Source organism: Dermacentor albipictus, unplaced genomic scaffold (assembly GCF_038994185.2).
Source record: "Dermacentor albipictus isolate Rhodes 1998 colony unplaced genomic scaffold, USDA_Dalb.pri_finalv2 scaffold_14, whole genome shotgun sequence".
In the NCBI taxonomy this organism is placed as follows: domain Eukaryota; kingdom Metazoa; phylum Arthropoda; class Arachnida; order Ixodida; family Ixodidae; genus Dermacentor; species Dermacentor albipictus.
In genome coordinates this window covers 1,470,158-1,492,084 of record NW_027225568.1, presented here as the reverse complement: position 1 = coordinate 1,492,084, position 21,927 = coordinate 1,470,158, and the positions used below count along the sequence as shown (strand labels likewise).

Below are 21,927 nucleotides of genomic sequence, written 5' to 3'. Positions count from 1 at the left end.
GGTTCTGGGAGCTCATCTATTAATGATTCTAAATCGCGTCTGTGAAGCTGATAATGTGGTGGTATGTACAAAGAGCAGATGGTAATGAGTTTATTTAAAAGTATGCCTCGAACGGCCACGGCCTCAAGGGCCATTTGGAGCTTTAAATGCTGACACGCTACACTTCTGTCAGCAATAATGGCTACACCGCCAGATGATGCAACAGCATCCTCGCGGTCTTTGCGAAATGTAACGTACTTTCGGAGAAAGTTTGTGTGTATAGATTTTAAGTGTGTTTCCTGTAAACACAGCACTTTTGGATTGTGTTTGTGGATCAGTTCTTGCACATCATCAAGGTTTCTGAGAAGACCTCTGACGTTCCATTGAATTATTTGTGTTTCCATATTGGAAGTTAATAGGTGCTGTGTGTACAGAAACAGAAGTGGTGATTATGGAAATTACAGTGATTAAATTACAGAGCCCTTTCGAGGCCCTGTAACGGGAGTTTTGCTCTTTCTGGAGCGTTCGAGGGAGCCTCGCCGCTCCTTAGGCGCTTGGCGCGCCGTGGGGATAAGTGTTGTGTCCATTGCCTCTTGTGAGGCGCCGGACGCGTGCTCTTGCGAGCGAGAGGTTATCAGGGAGAGTCCCGCCTTGGAGGGCAAGACCGCTGCGCCCACCAGCCCGGAGGTCGTTGGGGCTCCCTGGGGGATTTGGCTGCGCCGGCCGTTGCCAGCGCTGGAAGGGACCTGGGAGGTTGAGGCAGCCTCGGCTGCGCCCACCTTCGGCATCGATGGTCCCCTCTCCACGGTTGACGGAGCAGCGCTAGCTGCAACCGCCGCAGGGGCAGACGTCGTAACTGCCAACTCACTGCGTGTGGGTCGGACAGCCGCCGGAGGCCGTTGTGACGCTGCCCCCTGACGCGCCACTTCGGCAAAGCTTTTCTTGGGCAGGTATGAAACCCGCCTGCGTGCCTCTTTGAAAGTGATATTTTCCTTGACTTTGATTGTAACTATTTCCTTTTCCTTCTTCCAGGATGGGCACGACCGCGAGTACGCGGCGTGCTCCCTATCGCAGTTTACACAGCGGAGAGCGTTCTCACAGGTTTCAGTGGTGTGTTCTTTGGCACTGCATTTAGCACAAGTTTGGCGGCCTCGGCAGCTCTGCGAGCTGTGGCCGAAGCGCTGGCATTTGAAACATCGGAGTGGATTAGGCACGTAAGGCCTGACACGGAGCTTTATGTACCCGGCCTCGATTGATTCGGGTAGGATACTTGAATTGAAGGTGAGAATTAGGTGTTTGGTCGCAGTTTCTTTACCATCGCGCCTCATCTTTATTCTTTTCACATTAACAACATTTTGCTCATGCAAGCCCTCTAGGAGCTCTGCCTCTGTCAGCTGAAGCAGGTCATCATCTGAGACAACGCCGCGTGAAGTGTTCATAGTGCGATGCGGAGTCACCGTCACTTGTACGTCCCCAAATGACACGAGACTGGATAACTTCTCAAATTGTTTCAGATTCTGGAGCTCCAAGAGGAGATCTCCACTTGCCATCCTTGTTGCCTTGTAACCTTGACCAAGAGCCTCAGTTAAGGACTTTGAAACTAGAAATGGGGAGATTGTGCGTACTTGTGTGTCTGATTTTTCCGAGTGAATAACATGAAATCGTGGGAAGTTGGGTCTTTCATGACCAAAGAACTTGAATACATCTTCGGTGCGCCCTCTTTTCTGAGGGCGATCAAGAAGGGGTGGGAAGGAATTTGCCATAGGAGAACTTAGTATTCGGCAATAACGCCAGCCACCCACCATGGAGCCCAACAAGGGGACGTTGCAGGGACTGTAAAAACAGGTCCTGAAAACGCCAGCTGTACGTTGTTACTATAACCAAATATGAGATAACCTAGGTTGGTTATTCACACAAGGTTAACCCTTGCTGCCTGGAAATATTGGAAGTAAACGGAAGCTAGGAGAAGACAGGAAAGATGAAAAAGTGAGAAAAAGACGAAGGCTGGAGGGAGAGAGAGACAGGAAAAGGCAACTACCGATTTCCCCCGGGTGGGTCAGTCCGGGGGTGCCGTCTACGTGAAGCCGAGGCCAAAGGGGTGTGTTGCCTCCGCCGGGGGGCCTTAAAGGTCCGAACACCCAGCATCGGCTCAACCCCCAGGATCCCCTTTTCCCCGGACACGGCTAAGCCACGCACGGTTAAACGCGGGAGGGTCCAACCCTCGTGTGCTCGGGTACGTGGTGTCGCAACACACCAAACGCCTGCTGACGCAGACGCCCCTGCGGGGCGCACTGTAAGTGGTTTAACATAAGCCTGTGGGTCAAGAGACAAACAGTTGTTTTTAAGCAAGAAAAGAAACTTCACTCGTTGTATTTTTCTGCGTATTTGTAGCGTTTGAATATTATGTTCTTTCATTATGCTAGTAGGAGAGTCACTCAGTCGATATTTAGAAAAAATAAACCTGACAGCTTTACGTTGGACCATCTCTAAAGCGTTAATGTTAATTTTCTTATAGGGATCCCACACAATGCATGCAATTCTAGTTTCGGTCGGATGAGTGAAGTGTAAGCCTGTAATCTAGTACCAGAGGGAGCGTGTTTTAGTTTGTGCCTGAGGAGACAAAGCTTCCTGAAAGACGAGTTACATACGTTAGAAATGTGGCTATTCCAGCTGAGGTCACTGGTTATTGTGATTCCAAGATATTTATACTGGCTGACATTGGTCAGCGGTTCAGAGTCGAGGTTATAGACAAACGACATTTTGTTTATTTTTTTTGTTATGGACATGTAAACAGTCTTTTCTCTATTCAATTCCATGCCCCACCGACTGCACCAGGAAAGAATGTTTTGAAGGTCCGAGTTAAGCATTAATTGATCTTCGTGGCAAGTAACCTCGTTAAACAACAGCAAATAGTCTAACTTGAACAGGATGAGAAATTTCGTTAGTGATGTCGTTTACGTATATTAGAAATAGTAATGGTCCTAGCACGCTACCTTGAGGTACTCCAGAGGATACTGAAAGTTAATTAGAAGAGTAATTATCAATTGAAACAAACTGCTTGCGATTAGAAAGATAAGCCGCCACCCAGTTAATAATATAGGCTGGAAGGTCTATCGACTGTAGTTTTTCTATAAGTTTATTGTGAGGAACAAGGTTAAACGCTTTCTTAAAGTCTAAAAATATTATGTCAATTTGGCTTGACTTGTCAAGAGCACTTGCAAAGTTGTGAATAATTGTGGTTAATTGTGTTACAGTAGAGAAACCCTTCCGGAAACCATGCTGATGTGGGGACAGTACGTTGTTGTCACTTAGGAATTTGGTTAATTCATTAGCTATAATATGTTCGATTAACTTGCAACATGATGAAGTTAATGATATTGGACGATAACTAGTTACTAGGGTTTTGTCACCTTTTTTCGGTATGGGAACAACACGTGCAGTTAGCCAGTCTGCAGGAAGATTAGACGAAGATAACGACGAACGGAAGATAACGACAAGAAAAGGGGCTAACGCTTCAGCGTATCTGCGCAAAAATGCGTTCGGTATGTTGTCTGGTCCTGGAGATGATTTAGTTTTGAGGTTCAGCAGCATCGACACAACACCAGGTTGCGAAACAATATCAGAGGTCGAGTTACATGACATGCGGTTAAGGTTTATAACACCATCGAAATTTGAAAAAACACTCTGAAAATATTTATTGAAGTGCTCCGCGATACGTTGTTTTTCGACAATGACATGGCCCTCGTGAACAATTTGGTCAATTGGTTTGGTTTTTGCGCTTAAAAAAGCCCAAAATTTTTGGGGTGCCGTTTGAATAAAATTTGGCAATGTATGGTGAAAATACCAGTGCTTAGCTTGCCGTACTTCTTGGTTGAGCTTATTTTGGATTTCGTGAATTGAAACACGTGAGGCACATCGTCGTCTCAAGCGCTTAACTTTTCTTTTAAGGTGCAAGATGTTTCTCGTTATCCAGGGAGTAGTCTTGGATGTTTTTTTAGTTTTATTAGGAATAAAGTTGCTAAGGCAGTGAGTGATAATTTCTTTAAATTTATCCCAAAGCACAGTAACATTGTTAGTGTGAAAGTTATCAAGGCATCCTTCAAGATAATCCAAGACACTTTCGTCTCTGGCACGAGAAAAATCTTTAACAGTGGTTGTTTTAATCTTTTTGGTATTAAGCACTTCCAAAGAACAAGAAAAATATACCAGACTATGATCAGAAATTCCAGGCTCAACCGAGACAAGAAAGTTTTCTAATGAACAACTTACAAAAACGAGGTCAAGTATGGTTGCTGATGTGCCATAGGTGCGCGTTGGCTGTCTCACAACCTGTTGTAGATTGTGAGACAGAATGATGTCATGCAAGTAACCTAAGTGTGAATTAATGCCGGTGCAGAGAAACTCGTTCTCCCAATCAATATCTGGTAGGTTAAAGTCGCCTATAAGTAGTGTTTTATCGCTTGTGAATGAAACCATGTGTGCAAAAAGATCACGAAAGAATTCTGGGGGCGAGTCAGGTGCTCGATATGCTCGAGGTGCTCGATATGCTCGAGGTGCTCGACCGGAGGATTGCTACCACAATAGCGTTTTGCGAGTCCGGTATTCGGGTAAACGCAAGTGCAAGGGGACAGGGCCTGGCCGTTTGACCGTGCCGTTTCACGGGATGAGCAGAAGTGCAAACGTGAATGGTCTGCACGGTGAAGCCACCTGGTGGCACAGAGCTCAACCACACACAGTAGCAGTAACAAAATGTATTCTTTGCTGCTGGTGTATATTTTTCGCAGGAGTGTAATGATTAACACATCGTTTTTGTAAATGTTTAAAATGTTTTGCACTTGGTCAGAGCAATATTAGCGCTTTGTTTGGCTGGTTAAGCTCTGCACCACCAGGTGGCTGGACTGTGTAGACCGATCAGGCCACTCACGTACGTCTACACTAAAGTTTCTTCATAAGTTTGAGTTTATGCGTGCAGCCATCCATTGAAACACCCAGCTCGCCTGTGGTTACTGGAATAACAGACACGTTCAGCGCTGAAACAGAACGCTCGCAACACATGTTGCTTCGATAGCTCTCGCTTGGGGTCGACTGCCAAGCAGCTGGCGGAAAGGTTGGAAAGGCTTCGCGCGCGCGCTCCTAGAGAACCGGAAGTAGACGACACAACGTGCCATCATGACACAGAGCCAGTGAAGGCGGAGCTTAGCCCTGATCCCTCGGCGAACGAGTTGAGGAGAAAATGCATGGCTATGGAGGAGGGTAACTTGTAATTGTCCATAATTCTCTTAATATGAGACGCTTTACACAAATTGCGGTGCGAATGATTTTTAGCTGTACCCTACGCGTCTACAAAATTTGACCGAACCGTTTCAGGGGCCCTTTAAGAGACAGAGGTAATCGGAGATTGCTGACTGAGGCTGTCCTATGGTGGGCATAAAAATAGGCAGATGATGAATCTCATTTTTGGAGTTGCGACGAGTCACGTGATTGTATGAATCATTCGCCCCTGCTGCCGACGTTTTTCATAATGCCAGTGTAGTGACAGCGAGTGCTCGTGGTCATCCAGTGAGACATTTAAAGGTATTAAAGTTTGAATAACAGTGCAAGGACAGCTGAGGGGTCAGAAAAGAGAACAGAGCGCTAATTTCCAACAGTTTATTTTCTTTTCAGAAAGCATAGCAAGTTATATAGCCACACACTAGCGCACCAACCGATCACCAACAAGCCCAATCCTACACCCTAGTTAATTTAAAGGTTTACATGGTTCATGCATTACACTATGCTTATTATTTTAATTAATAAGTGAATGTTTACTGCAATCTATATGGCCGATATAACGAATGTATAGACTCTTGTAAGAGTTCCTCTTTTTTGTCACGATTTTGACGAGCCTTACATGGGATCAGACCATTTGATCTAGTTTTTCCAACTACGAGCATGAAATTCGTCGTAAACCACCACGATCGCCTCCGCTCGTCATGTAGCAGCAACGCACAAAGTATGCTGCCCGTGAAAATTTGTTGTTCAGCACAATTGGAATCAGCGTACCAAACACAATTGCTTCTTGGCTGCATTTTTCAAAATATTGGCTGTTAAGTTGAGGGTGCAGCCCTACATGTGTGCATCCTTATACAGATTTACATGGTAACATTCTTCCTTCATGGAACTGCCTTATACTTCACTATCATAATACTGCTTCGCCTTTCCAGCGAAACTGCAGCGTTTCCTTTAGAACGCAGCTCTTGGGCGCCTGTTCCTGCGTTGAGTGTCAGCGCACTTAGGCATAACCGAGCGAACGAGCACGGCAAAGGATGAAAGAGTGAACACGAAGCGCAGTGGGGGATGAAAGGTTGCTACAGCAGAGAGCGAGGAGGAAAGTGGAGGAGGGAGTGCAGCGGAAGCATGAGGCGGAAAGCGGAGGAGCAGGGTATGGTGAAAGTATGAGAAGAAAACCATAGTGTTGTACAAGACATGCTTTGTGGCGACGATGGCTACAAGATGGCGGCAGAGTAGCACGCATTGTCTGTTCACCAATGACACCACCGATACCATATATGGAAACGAAGTGCTGCATGAGTAGAGGTCTGTCTGCGGCAGTGAATCGTGCCCAAGCGTCACACATGCGCTGCCTCTCGCGATCTCCCTATCAGTGAGGCAGTCACACCACACTTTGCTCTGTTTGCAACGTGACACATGAGAAAGATTGTCCTCACCAGCCAATATACTGCGAAATGAAAACACGTACAGAGCTGCACTCAAATTTCGCATCGGGGAGTGTCATAATCTTGGGTGCATTTTTTGTTTTCTTTTTTTACTCAGTGACTGAATATAGGCGCTGCTGCGCATGACTGCTATTGATTCTAACTTCGAGTGAATTCGGCTTGGCCTCATTTCAGTCACTAAGTGAATTATATATACACACGGATCTTGTTAATTCAAACACGCCTAATTCGATCTTCCGGCTTATTCAAACTGACGCTGTGGTCCTGTAAGAGTTATGTGTACAGTCCAACCCACTTATAACAATATTCAAGTGCCACAAAAATTTCATTGTTATAATCGATGATTGTTATGACTAGGTTCCATGAAAAAATCGAAATAGGGGGATGGCAGAGCTGATATGAGAAAACTATATAGGCAGGGAGGCCAACGCCCCTCCCCACCACCTTCCTCCACCTAGTTGCTGATTCTGTTCACTCATTTAAATGCTTCCTGGGCGCTCTGATCGCGCATAAGAAGCCGCGGCTGTCGGCGTTAAAAGGACACTAAAGGCAAATACAAAGCCGACGTGAACTATTTAAATACCATTCCAGAAATTTCACAACGCTTGTTTCGTGCCAAGAAAATATGTTCGTGAGAAAATTGCATCTGAAGGGCCCAAATACCTTTATTTAAATTCAAATCTCTCGCCACTCAACTGGGGGTGTGGTGATGTTGCATAGACCATCACCACCCTAATAGCGCCTGACAGACGGCGGTACCGAGCCAAGACAGGTTTTGTGTGTTTTTTTTCTTCTTTTCATCACTAGGGCGCGCAATTGGCATGCCTGCCCGTGGCAAAGGGTGAAGCTACATTGCATCATCATCATCATCATCAGAGCGGCGGAAAGCCTTCTTGTTCATTATAGCGGTGGATTCAGTGCTGCAGCTGATTTTTGGTCAAGTGGCGTGGACCGTTTGGGCATCCAGCGACATCACATGGAAGTTGAATTCTCTGCTACCTGCAGTTTGTGCGAGTTTCACGAGCCAGCAAAACCAGCGCGGCATTACGCAATAAATACTGAAACGCAAAAGCATGGGTGGCACGGAGTCGAGCAAAAACGAAACCTTTCGATTGCCTGCATTGTTGTCAGGGTCATTTCAATGAGTTCTTTTTTCTTAAAGTAAAATAGAACTGGACAAGCAGCATTTATTTCATCTTATAATACAATAGAAGGTGATTTGTGCTACGAGTGGTTGCGTACCTGTGACACAATTTAACTGAGGAGTGCTTTTGTCAACGGGCAAGTACTTTGAAGCGGTATGAGCCTTCGAATAGAAGATGAAGCGCGGGAACCGGGGGGACAGAAGAAGAGAAGAGAGAAGTGAGAAATAAATGTAGACGAGATGGACGCCAGTTCCACAGCAATGCTTTAAGTCTACTGTGTCCTTTAACTAGGAACGCTACAATATTTTGGCGCAGCCGACAACTGACTCCAACATGTGGGTGACATTTTTCCTCGAGGAGACCTCCGCAGAGAAGATCATCTTTTCGAGATACCAAGCTCAAGACGAACCAGCGGTGGAACTACCTCGCGAACTCAACTCGGCAGACCTCGTGAACCTGGTTTTAGAGAAGGCTTCCATAGACATTGCTGAACTACGTCGGAAGGGTGCGGTGAAAGTGAACTTGCGTCTGGCGATCTTCGACGAATTAGTTCTTGAACCCATGCGTCGAAAGGACACTGCATCACGGTCTTCGACAGAAGAGGTGAGCCTCGTTTTGAAAGCTCTTCAGCTACAACAAGAACAGATGGCGCAACAAAACCAACTGGTGACGTCACTTATAAGCTCTCTAAACGCTGAGAAGCCGGCGACTAAATTTGTCGAACCCGATACTTTCGACGGCAAGTCTTCAAGCCCAGAAAGTTGGCTTGAATTCTATGAATATGCCGCTGGGAAGAACAAATGGCACTCTAATGAGGACAAAATTACCAACATGCGTAGTTATTTAAGAGGTGTTGCACGTAAGTGGTACGATCTGCACATTATTGAAGATGTTGGCAACTCTTGGCACCAGTGGAAGGAAAAATTCTTGAAGACATTCCGAAGCAACCCAGTGCAAAGATGGGACGCCGCGCTCAATTTCAAGTTCACGCAGGGCTCCCCCGTCGAGTATTTCTTTGAAAAACGCCGCCTTTTAAAGCTGGCCGAGCCTATGCTTCCTCCTTCTGCCATAGTAGCTCTAATAATGCACGGATTGCCCGCGGAAGTCCTGAAGATAGCGCAAGCACGATCACCTAAAACTATAGACGGGCTCTTGGAGTGCCTTCACGACATACCATCTACTTCAGACGAAAATATAACCGCTGGCTCAAGCAGTCGCTTCAGACGGACCGGCGTGGATTGGTCAAGCCGTAATCCGCGAGAACCGAGCCGCCTTGCAGGCAGTACAGAGAGCTTGGGTTGGCGTGCTCCCAGAGGTCGAGTGAATAACGTCGACAACGACCCTGTCCCCATACTTTCAGACGCTCAAGAGTCTCCGACAACAAAAAACTAATAAACAAGGGTGATCAGTCCGACCCGATGACCACAACTGAGACTGTTTATTTAACTTGCTCTAGCTTACTTCACATTCCTGTCAAAGTGGGAAATAGACATATGATGGCTTTGGTTGACAGCGGTGCTTCTGTGTCTATAATAAATGCCAAGCTGGTAGATTCAAGTCACCTGCATAGTGGAAGAGTACTACGGGTGCAAGGGTACGATGGAAAAGTGACAATGCATAATCAGTGGGCCTCAGTAAACATCGAGTTCCAAGGTCATGAAATAGAGAGTGACGTACTGGTGATAACGGGGGTGACGTACGACTTTCTGCTATCCAGACCAGACATAAAGAAACTAAAAATCAACGTATATTGGGACGATGCAGTTTTAGTGGAAGGACTATCAAGGGAAGAGACACAGCAAGATAGAAAAGATAACCTGCGAATTGTCAAGTGCGCGGAAGATATTGCAACGACCTACCCTGAACTGGTATGCGTAGGAAGCTATCCACAAGAGATGAAGTCGCACAAGGTGCCTTTCGAACTAACTGACAAGACCGTCATCCGAAAATCACCTTATAACATGTCACGAGAACGTAAGATATGGTTGAAGAAAGAATTGCAGGAGATGCTAGACGCCGATATAATCCGGCCTTCGGTGTCACCCTTCGCTTCTCCCATAACTATTGCGCCGAAGGAAGATGGAACTTTCCGACTGTGCACAGATTACAGGGTTCTCAATCGCCAAACAGACCTTATACCATTTCCCATGCCGAAGATAGACACGATTATAGATGAGACAGGTGGTTACCGGATTTTTTCACGCATTGACTTGTGCAAAGGTTTCTGGCAGATCCCGCTAACCGAAGAAACAAAAATGTACACTGCTTTTATCACGCCCTTTGATCTGTACGAGTATAACCGGCTTCCTTTCGGCTGGAAAAACTCGCCAGCATGGTTCCAGAAGATTATGAACGAAGTCCTAAAGCCTTTTCTGGGTGTCTTTTGTAACGTGTACATAGACGATATTATCGTCTTCTCCAAAACAGAGGCTGAACATCAGGAACACCTTTCTCAGGTATTAAATGCCTTGAGCTTGGCACAACTCAAGGTTAATTTTAAGAAAAGTGCATTCTTTCAAAGAAAAGTTGTGTTTCTTGGAAGAGTATTTGATGGGACTACCAAAAGCACGAAACAAGAGTCCGTCGAGAGAATATCCCAACTGGTTAAACCGTTGGGATATTCTCTAACTAGGATGAGGTCGGTGACATTCAAGTCGCCGACCTCATCCTAGTTAGGAAAGGAGTAAGAGAATCCAGTGCCAAATTTTATGGTCCTTACTCTGTGACAAAGACAGCCACTCAGAAAGGAATATTGAAGACTGTGTGGTACATTGGTGAACGGGGCTCAGTTGAATGTGCTTCGATTGGAAACGTTTTCAAGTATTACCCCAGGAGGGGTTAGCAAAAGAAACCTGGAAGGGTGAAGCGGTATGAGCCTTCGAATAGAAGATGAAGAAGCGCGGGAACCGGGGGGACAGAAGAAGAGAAGAGAGAAGTGAGAAATAAATGTAGACGAGATGGACGCCAGTTCCACAGCAATGCTTTAAGTCTACTGTGTCCTTTAACTAGGAACGCTACAATACTTGAATGTCCCGAGCGATTCTCTAATCATGTCCCTGAATTTGCCTCAATTTTTCAATTATTAAGGCTCTGTTCGCGACAATATTGATGCCTTAGATGTTCTCAACCACTAATCTAACACTTTAGGTAGACTTAATATTTGCCTTTAGTGTCCCTTTAAAGAATCGCACTGATATAACAACTGCAAAGATGTGTCACGAGTGGCAAGCGATATGCGAGCACCGCCGAGGCATCGCTTTGGTGGGCCCAAAAGGGGCCTTTTAAAAATTGCGAGAAGGCTGCTGCGGCAGTCTGTCAGCTTGAGATATCCAGAAGAAACGCTGAGGAGAGATCATCACAAGCATCTCGCCATGCACTTCTCACTTGCCTACACAAGAAAAGCCTATGTCCGTCGGCCACACGGGCTTTACGCGAAGCTTGCAGACATCCTGCTCCACGTAGTGCAGTGGGAGGTTCTTCACGAAAACGAAGCCCCGGAGGGACTGAATCACCTGCCAGGCCTCCTGTGAGGACAATGTTGAGGCAAGCCTTCCCTACCACGTCATCGCTGCCGTCATCGCCGTCGCTACCTGATGCAAGCACGTTCGCGACGATCATCTTATCAGTTAGAAGCACTTAGTTTCCAAATCTATAGCCGTGCACTTTCTTTTCACTGGCGAAGATCAACGGGCGGATCAGCCATCTTGCATTTCGGCAGCGAATTAAGCAAAACTGAGAAACCGCGTGGCCAGGAACGACTTCGACGCAACCAACAAAGGCGAACGCAAGCAATTAGACTGTTCACAGAACTGCCATAGGAACTGCGCTGAATAAGGAGCCAGCGAGCAACATGCGAGCAATCTGCTTGCACCGTAGTCGGCACGGTCTATCGTTGCTTCGAGGGAAATCGTCGGCTGCCCGTACAGTACACCGCGAACCTGAAGGCATGGATGACCCGGGCCATATTTGGCAGCTGGCTCGAGGCCTTCGATACGTACATGCGGAAGGCAGGCAGATCGGTCTGCCTTTTTTTTGAGAATTGCAGTGCCCATCATGTCGATGACGTGGAACTGGGAAACGTGCGCTTGGTTTTTTTTCCACCGAACTGCACTTCCGTGCTGCAGCCGCTTGATCAACGCGGCATTCATAGCGTCAAGTGCGCCTACAAGGAGAGGCTGATTCAGCGTCTGCTGCTGAACCTCCAGTTGAAGCGTCCCACCGTAGTGGACATGTTCATGTCGCATGAGATGATGGCCGCCGCATGGGTTGCGACGTCGCCAGCCGTGATAGCTAATTGTTTTAATCATGCCGGCTTCATTGCCACTCGGCAAGCATCATGTGCTGATCCAGTGGCATCGCAAGAAGATTCGCCTGAAGGTGCACTAGTTGACAGTGCTGACGGCACAGTGCCGCCATCGCTGGCCCACGCATGGGATGAACTTTCTGCCGTGACAGATGGTGTTCCGGATGGCCTCAGCATCGATGAGTTCGTTCGTGTGGATGAAGGTGTTGTCGTCCATGAAGAGATGACTGATGGAGGTCATCATAAGTAGCGTTTGCCAAGGTGCCGACGACGCCGACGACCACCAGACACCAAATCAAGAGAGGACTGCGAACCCGCGGGATGTGTTGAATGCCTTCGATGTAATTCGATCATTTTTCGGTGAGCATGATGACGACGTGCCAATGGACCACTTCTTGCAGTGCGAGTCGAGAGCAGTAAAATTGCTGCAAGGCAAGGCTCGGCAAAGTAAGCTGACTGACTTTTGGCAATAACTTTTTTTTTTTTTTCAAGCCAATTTCCTTCCCTGTCTTTTCTGCCTCATTCTCGCGCTAGCGAAATTCCCACAAAAGCGAAATGTTTTGCTTTCTGCGGCGATTTCGTTATAGTGGGTTTCGACTGTAGTGGGGGATAACCACTCGCCGGCTGGCTACGCTTGGTGCATGGGTGTATCCTGTGTGGATTGTCCTCGTACTTTGCTGATACGAGTTTGGGTTTATTTAAAACACTTGGTTCTTCCTTGGCCACCTCTTGCTTCATGCCTCGGGTCCATGGTCGATCAGGTGTGGGCATTATCACCGGTCAGCCAGCCGAACCACCCGTAACATACGCGGGGTGGGATTGTCACCCCATCCCCTCCAGGATGGGGAATGTGGTAATCCAACCACCAATCTTTGACATACTGCCAACACTATTGTGATATGCATCTCCTACCTATCTAATTTTCAATGCGTGTGGCGTAGTATCATTGGAAGCGTACTCCATGATGTTAATAGGCGATAACACAAATGCACCGCTATTCCCTGCTGCAGGCAGCTAGAAGTGGGTGTCATGTTTTGCTCTAGCAGCATCGCATTCCGCTGTTGGCCACCAGCTCATTATTTTTTCCTATTGTTTTGAAACACTACGCAATAGTAAAATGAGCCGCAACCGTTTGCGCAAGGCTTCTAAGTACGTAGATGTTAACTACAGTTGAGTCTGCCAAATGTTTTACTGACTTCAGGTGGTACGTCTTCCTAGTTAGTACAATCTTTTTCGTGCTTTTCCCTAAAATGAATGGATGAGGTTCTACTGTATAATGAGAATTCCAAGGGCCTCCTCCTACCTCTGGGATCCTATGTGGTAGGACATGAGCCTGAAGTTGCCATCTGGAGGCACAAAGGAGAGCACCCGTTCCGACTGCAAAGACCAGCATAGGTGTAAATGTTTTACAAAGCAGCTGGCGGTTGACTACACTGACGTTCAAAAGAAGCTTAGCATGTTGCCTTTGTTAAGCAAATGGCGCACAGCAAAGTCCGTTGCAAGCAGACATCAACACAGCAAGGCTTGTCATATATATGCTTCGTCTCAAGAATCGCAATTCAAATTTCGTCAATAGTAGCAGATTGATTGTCATGGCTGAGTCCAATAAAGCAAGACAGTGCTAACACAGGCAAACCAAACAAAGTGAGAAGCACAGTTCACTATACTGAAAAGTCCACTGTATGCAGATCCACTGTAACAGGGCATAGACTGAATACAATCTGATAAAGCATGGTTACACTTTTGGCACACTTCCTCTACTCATGGACAATATGCATTTGCAGAACACAAGTGCAAAGGTCTTCAGCTAATACCAAGTCACAGCTGATGATACTGCTTGCCAGCTTCAAGTTTGTTGTCTATTCATGACAGCAATATTCATCACTATCCCGTTTATTACTAAAACTCAAATAATCAGAGCTAATGTGTGCTACATGTGGGAAAAAAACACACGTGCACAAGCAAAGCACACACAGAACAAATGGTGAAGGCACCAGTGAATCAAGATACGAAACTAGCTTGCACTGCAGCAAAGCAGACCAGTAAAGACAATTGGTAAGGATGTCTAGAGAAGAAAAGAACAAGTCCAGTGGCATATGTTGTTTTCTTCTCTGACCGCAGGTGTGTGGATGCTAACATGAATGCGCAGAAGAGAAAAGACATGCATTTCATGCTGACTGCTATCTTTCTGATGAACCCTGGCTATGGATAGCACAAAACTGATGAACACAACACTAGCATTAGCTTCATACAGATTTTAATGTTAGAAATCAGTTACACATATGTAGATAAATATAAAAAAAAGAACACAACCTAGAACGCAAAAGCAATGTGTCAAATTGCAAGGCCACATCGGAAATTACTAACACACGTATATTACTCATGCACGCCTATTCAAGGAATTGCAACTTCCTTTTAGTGAGCAATACCAAAGGTGCACTCACGTAAACTACAGTAAAAGCTCATTAATTCGAACCGCAAGGGGACGCCATCTCAGTTCGAATTAAATGAAGTTCGAACTAACGAAAGCAATGAAGAAAAACAGGACACCGCGACCAGGAAGCAGCAGGGCATGGCGCCAGTTCAATTTAATGTTTGAAAAAATCCGTAGAGCCTTGTAGGACCTCGGAGCGCCAACTTTCACATGTTTCAAAGTTAAGAGCCTTCATCTCCCCTGACACCGCACGAAACACAAGGTCGTACCTTTCACGGAAGGTCGGGGTACTTTGCCAGCCGCATCCTCTTCCTTTCCCTGGCAACTTCTGCCTCTAAGGCGTCTTCAATCGCCCTCTTATTTTTTATATAAGTGGACAGCGTGCTCTTCGGTATCCCATGCTTCTTGGCGATTTCTTGTTTCGACAAGACTCCGGCGTCCACTTCCCGTAAGATGTCGCATTTATCCTTCAGTGTTTTGGCGCAGTATTTACCGCGGGCGCACGCCATTCTGAAACCGCACGTCAGCACGGCGAAGCACACCACCGAGGCCTAACTTTTCAAGCGATCCGCACAACAAAGGTCGTAAGCGCGCCGAAAACCAGAAAACTCGAGGCTGCCGAAAGCGGCCGAGACCACCGCGAGTTCAGGACAAAGACGTTGACGAAGGCTCCTCCTATTCGTTCAATTCTCGAGCGCTAGCGGCGCTGCGATGTACTGGATTCGCTGTATTTTTTGTGCTGGTTGCGCCATCCATCGGTTAACAACTGCAGCTATACGACAAGATTTTTAGGCCTCTGAGATCGGCGGCTCAAAACCGGAAACCGCAGTTCTCGGAGGTAGAGAGAGGGCGTAGCTGTTGCCACAGCTGTCACCCCTTGCCCTCCAGCCTCTGCGCCGGGTGCTGGCACCGGTTTTACCCGCTTTTTCCTTCTCTCCCTATTTTGGAGGCAACTCAGCCGCTGCAGCCTTGCAACAAGGCCTGCTCTGGCCATGTGCCAGGCGGCACGCCGCCCAGGCGCGGCAACGCGTAGTTCGAATTAACCGTGCAGAACCAACTCACGTCCGAATTAACGGGCTTTTTTATACATGGACTTCTATGGAGCTTGGCCGGACCAAATCGTACAGTTCGAATTATCCGGAAATTCGAATTACTGAAGTTCGAATTAACGAGCTTTTACTGTATATCAACAGGCAACATGTTTACAATCAAGTGACTATAGCGCTTGGGGTTACAATACAGTCAAACCCACTTATAAGAATATTCAAGTGCCACGAAAATTCCATTGTTATAACCGATAATTGTTATAACTGGATTACATGAAGAAATCAAAATAGGGGGATGGCAGAACTGATATGAGAAAACTATATAGGCACCTTTCTCCGCCCAGCTGCTGAATGTGTTCACTCGTTTAACTGCTTCCTGGGCGCTCCGACCGCATGTGACAAGCCATGGCTGTTGGCGTTAAAGAATGGCACTGCTACAACTGCAAGGAGGTGTCACGGGTGGCAAGTAATATGAGAGCACCGCCAAGGCATCACTTTGGTGGCCCCGAAAGGGGCCTTTTAAAAATTGCGAGAAGGCTGCTGCGGCAGCCTGTGTGCTTCAGAAATCCAGAAGAAACGCTGAGAAGAGATCACCACAAGCATCTCGCCCCATACTTCTCACTGGCTCACACAAGAAAAGCCTATGGCCGTCAGCCGTGCATGCTTTACCAAAGCTTGCAGACATCCTTCTCCAAGGCATCAATGCACTCCACGTAGTGCAGCAGAAGGTTCCTCGCGAAAATGCCCCAGAGGGACTGAATCATGCCGGGCCACCTGTGAGCACAACGTTGAGATAGCCTGCCCTACCGCGTCATCGCTGCCGTCGTTGCCATTGCTATCCGATGCAAGCTCATCATCTCATTGGTTAGAAGCACTTAGTTTCCAAATCTATAGCCGTGCGCTTTCTTTTCACCGGCTACGGCATGCATTGTCAATGATCAGTGGGCGGATCAGCCATCTTCCGTTTCAGCGGCGAGTCAAGCGAAGTTGAGAAACCGCGTGGTCAGGAATGACTTCAACACAACCAACAAAAACAAACGCAAGCATTAAGCTGTTCGCACAACTGCACTGAATGACGAGCCAGCGAGCAACATGCAAGCAATCTGCTTGCGGCGCAGTTGGCAAGGTCCATTTTTGTATAGGAGGGTGGGGCGGCGTAGAGCTACGGGCGCAGCCCAGTCATGTTCGGAGGGATGGAAGGGCGACGGGAGAGAGCCGTGAGGAGATGGCTGGGAAATGAGTGCACAGCAGCTGTTAGAGCAGCGGCCCATCGTGCAGCAGCTTGAATTTCTCTTTTTTTTTTCTTTTCAAGGATTTCGAATTTCACTACGTTTCAGGTCAGACACCCAGCAGCCAGATTTCATCGTCATAACCAATAATGCGGCACCAGGGCATTGTAGTAAGCGGGTTATTTCACCAAGAAAAACATACAAGTCAAAGGTGCAGCAGCTTATCATTGTTAAAACTGATATATTGTTAAAAGCGGTATCGTTATAAGTGGGTTCGACTTCATAATAAAGACAAACAGTCATCAAAATATCGCCAGCATTGCTAAGTGCCCCTCAACACTTGTTCACACAGTGCTTGGCTTGACTAGTGTAAAGACATCTGCACAATAGCGAGACTCTGTGCACTATGCCTTGCACACATTCAACATACTTATTGGGGTGTTTATTGGTACAGTCAACTCCCGTTAATACGAAGTTCACGGGGACCGCAAAAAACTTCGAATTAAACTAACTTCCAATTAAGCACAAAACACAAAAAACAGCACTTTATTTGTGGCGAAATCGAGTATTTTCTCGAAGAAAAATAGTCGGTCATCTTTCTTTGCTTCTTCTTGCCGAATCGCGCTGCTGAAAGCAAGTTCTGCAGGCTGTAGATGTGGAGGAACGCTTCTTCCGCGTTACCTTCAGCGGCAAAGAAGCGAGAGCAAGGCCCGCAGCTGCATTGGCAGCCTTAGGTTGCGGCTCGCCTTCAACGTCATCGTCGCTTTCCTCGGTCGCTTCCTGGGGCCGAATAATCTCTACGATTTCGCTATCCGTCAGCGCACCGCACGTTTCGACCGCCTTGTCTACGGCGACGTAATCTTCAAAATTGATGTCCCCGAGAGCATCGCCAAAATCAGTGTTGTCAAGCTCGCTTGTTGATTCTTCCTCCGCTGAAATTTCAGAGGCATCCCCCAAAGAAGCTGCCACAAAACCGCAAGCCCTGAAGCAGTTTGCAATTGTTTCTTGCTTCACACGATCCCATACTCGCGCCAACATGTGGATGGCACTAAGCAGGCTCACCTCGTACTTTGTGGAGCTATCCATACACAAAATCATGCGCTCGAGGAGGTGCCGCCTGAACAGGACTTTAACATTCTTGATGATGCCTTGGTCCATTGGCTGCAAAACAGCCATTGTGCTTGCAGGCAAAAATGCGAGGCGTATTGCACTCAAGGCTGGCACATTCACGTGAGTACTGCAGTGACCGACAAGGAACAACACCTTGCGGTTCGAAGCAGCAAACTTGCGGTCCAATTTGCTTATCCAGCTCTTAAAGATTTCGGCCGTCATCCACGCTTTTTTGTTCGCCTCATAGTCCACAGGCAGTGTCTTCACGCCTTTAAAACATCTCGGCTTCGCGGCTTTCCCGATCACAAGTAACCGACATCGTTCCGTGCCAGTCATTTTTGCCGCGATCAGCACCGACACTCTCTCCTTGCTGCGTTTGCCCCCAGCACAGTCGTCGTCCTTGAATGTCAGGGTGTTCTCTGGTAGAAGCCGATAGAAGAGTGCAGTCTCATCTGCACTGAAGATGTCTACCGGTCTGTATTTGGCGAGATATTCACGCAGCTTTCCATCCTTCCACAGGCGCATGTTTCCTGGTTAACGGATGCCTTTTCACCACACACGCTCTTGAAAACCAGGTCATAGCGATCTTTAAAGCGCGTCAGCCATCCATCTGACGAAACGAAGTCATCGATCCCCAACATTGCTGCAAGCGTTCGGGCTTTCATCGCAACGATGTCTCCGCTGAGAGGAAGTTTGTTGCTCCTGGCCTCCCTAATCCAAACCAGCAGAGCCTTCTCCAACTCTGGGTAAGCGCCGGTGCGCATTCGCTTCCGAGAAGTCTTGAACTTGTCATTCTCAAATGCATCCATTATTATGCGCTTGTTCTTGATGTAGTTTGAGAGCGTGTTCGGCTTGATCCCGTACTTCCGCGCTATGTCTTGTTTGGCGGCACCTCCCTTTTCAACTTCCTTCAAAACCTCGACTTTCATTGCCAGGTCGAGCGCGCGATAAGAGCCACGGTTTGCCGTGGCTATAAACAGCCTGACTAGGTACAGTCAATTCCGAATCACCCGTGGAACAACCTAGCCTACGTGCTACCCGAACAAAGGCGCCCGACCAACACACGCCTCGACATACGCTGCGCACGCTACAAGACTAATCTCGCACAATCTCGCCACTGCCAGTATGCGGTGCTGCGTGCACCTATGGCACCTGCGTTGCCTCCGCAATCAGCTCCGGCCACGCGTGGCCTCCGGCAGGAGCCGCTTCGCCTCCCACCGAAGTTGATCGCGGAGGCCACGGCAGCCGTAGCAATGAATAATCGCGCCGCTCCAAGAAGGATGGCGCTGCGGGCGGCTGCGGTGGCAATGACCCCAACGCGGAGCAGGGAACTGTTGCAACACTTAAAAAATTGCACATTCTACCAAAGAATAACGGTCACCTTGAGGATCCTGGCTGAAAATTAACTTCCAATTATACAATATTACTGGATGAGGACTTCGAATTATTGAGCGATTTCTTCTATAGGATTACATGCAAAACTGACGGGACCAGCACTTCACTTCTAATTAACCGAAAATTTCAATTAAGCGGCTTCGAATTATTGGGAGTCGACTGTACATGCTCTCATTTCCCTTAGAAACTGACATTTGAAACATATAACTTTGACAACCTCTTAGCTGTGAACAAGACCACCTTGATGTCAGCTTCATTGCCAAACTTCTCGGGGCCCTGCGCCACTCCATGAACGTACAAGATCACAGCTAATTTCTGGATCTGACCGAGTGCAATTACTTGCTGAAAGTACCTACCCACATGAGCACAGCTGTTGCACACTGTGTGTTGCAGAAAAGGCGTATGCTCAGGGTAAAGTTATCAAGAATGCCTGCCACACTGTCCACCCCCTCCTTGGCAGGGTATTTATGAATTTCAAATCTTGCCGCTAGGAAGATATGCCATTAAGTCGCCATTGGCTATTCTCAGTGATTCATTAAAAGGGAAGAGAAAAGCAGAAGGCAGGGAGGTTAACCAGAAAAAGGCACTTAAACCAGAAGAAGGCTTCATTTTAAGGGCACTTTCACATGGTCAGTTAGGCCGCTATTACGCCTTACTAGTTAGGAAAGCAGACATGACAGTAGTTGAAACAAAAGCCATTGCGGTCTAGCTTTTGGCAACACCATTCTGCATGTGTACTTACCTCCCAACGCCGGAAGCGAACGCAAGGGTGAAAGCTGACGTCGTCAAAGAGGCGCGGGTTGACAAAGGTCAGACTGAGGTCGGGCATTCCGCTCAGCTTGATGCAGCAATCCACCTGCATGAGCAACGGAGACTCCGAGTCAACAATTTCTTCATTATCTATTCTGCATCTAAAAGGTGAAATATTTTGTGTGATCTACATTGAAAGAAGCGGCCAAAATAAACAACTTTAACTAAAAAGAACCCTCCTGAACAAGCAAAAAAGACAACTGGGTAATTCTCTGCTGCACAAAGGCACATTAATTAGACCCACACTACTAAGTTCGCATGTATCGTTAAAATAAGTGCTCCCAAGAGGTTTCCCACAAAGTAAGTCATGCATACCCAGGTAGCATGTCGAATAAGTGTCTAACCCTGACTTCAATTCACCCAAAAGTTACACAGCAAATAAGGTAGGCTTCATTACCATACCTACCCAGTTATACCATATCTACTCGCATAATGATCACACTATTTTTGTCAATAAAATTGCCACAAATTCAGGGGTGTGATCATTACACGGCTTAAATTTCCCACGAAACGAAAAAAAATGTTTTCATCCCACATTTGCTGCGGGATGACAATAGGTCAACAAACAAGTCGCTGCCGCTGTAACAGTGCCGGACACCAAAACAAAAATGGCGGCCCACGGAGCAAGCCGAACGCAGCGAACGAGATTTTTTCCTTTTCGCGAATACATTATGCGCATTGAAATAGTTTCTTCTGTATCAGTAATGAACAATATCATTAATATTGGCAAGTCTGTGGCAATAACGTAGCCATGTCCACTTTGAGGGGAGAGAAGCAGAGATGGGCGGGCTTAGCTGCCAGTGACATAGAAACACATGGCGGGTGTGCTGCGGAAACTGCGGCATTTGTCTTCACTACTATCCTAAAACGGCACATTTCCACTAAGGGTGGACGAATATCTTAGCTGTGTTACAAGTGTCGGCGTATGAATAGGGTACACTTCTAACGTATCAGTGTAAACGTGGCTACTATCGTTTCCACTCGTGATTTGTTGCGTGCCCACGAGTGCAGACGAGAAGAATCGAAAGGTGCCTTTTTTGTTGTTGTTGTTGACCACAACCATTATAAAGCCTACAAATAATAAAGCCAAGGCAAGTTTGATTGTAGCTTTTTTTTTTTTCATGGAAGTGTAGAAAGTGATGAAAGGAATAAAATGGGGCATCTGCTTAAGAATGTTTGGTGTGAGCAGACTACTTGGTACAGTAAAACCGCGTTAATTCGAAGTCATCAGGAACGCAAAAAATCTTCGAAGTAAGTGGGTTTTTGAATTAACCGAACACACAAAAGAATACAAACCAGGCTAAAATTTCGCTGCAGGAATGTGCTACCTTTATTCGGCAATTTTTGAATTACTTAAAGTAATCAGAGATGCTGGTTTGCAGCGTCCTGTAGTTCGAGGCTCCAAGGATCATGTTTTCTAGTTGGCCAACTACGTGCAGCATTTGAGGATTTTCACCGTGGCACTCAACAAAACTGCAGATAACGTTCGGCGATCCGATGATTTCCCCAAGAGCGGATAACTTCCCTGAGGCGTGGGAGAGAATGGGCGAACGGCAGCCAGTGGCAGCAGCATGGAACATGCACTGACGCTGCGACTGCTGCGACTGCGAGGAGCATGCGGAGTGGAGGACGAGAGCCTGTGACAAAAACCGGTATGCCTGCCACGTTGCAGTGAAGCACGTCTTCTCCTCTGCAAGCGCACGTTTCGGAGCTGCGCAGGGCGTACCGTGGACTGACTTTTGTGCTAGCAGTACTACGCG

The 21,927-nt window shown here is 47.0% G+C and overlaps 1 protein-coding gene across 1 annotated transcript in view; it reads right to left on the bottom strand.

Annotated features, from left to right (window-relative positions):
* Window positions 1-21,927, bottom strand: part of cm (AP-3 complex subunit carmine) — a 140,062-nt gene that overhangs the window by 85,377 nt on the left and 32,758 nt on the right. The window contains exons 6-7 of the mRNA XM_065447681.1: window positions 20,100-20,213; window positions 13,447-13,520 (exon numbers count right to left, since the gene is read on the bottom strand). Coding sequence (XP_065303753.1) covers window positions 13,447-13,520; window positions 20,100-20,213 — 188 coding nt within the window. The remainder of the gene's footprint in view (window positions 1-13,446; window positions 13,521-20,099; window positions 20,214-21,927) is intronic.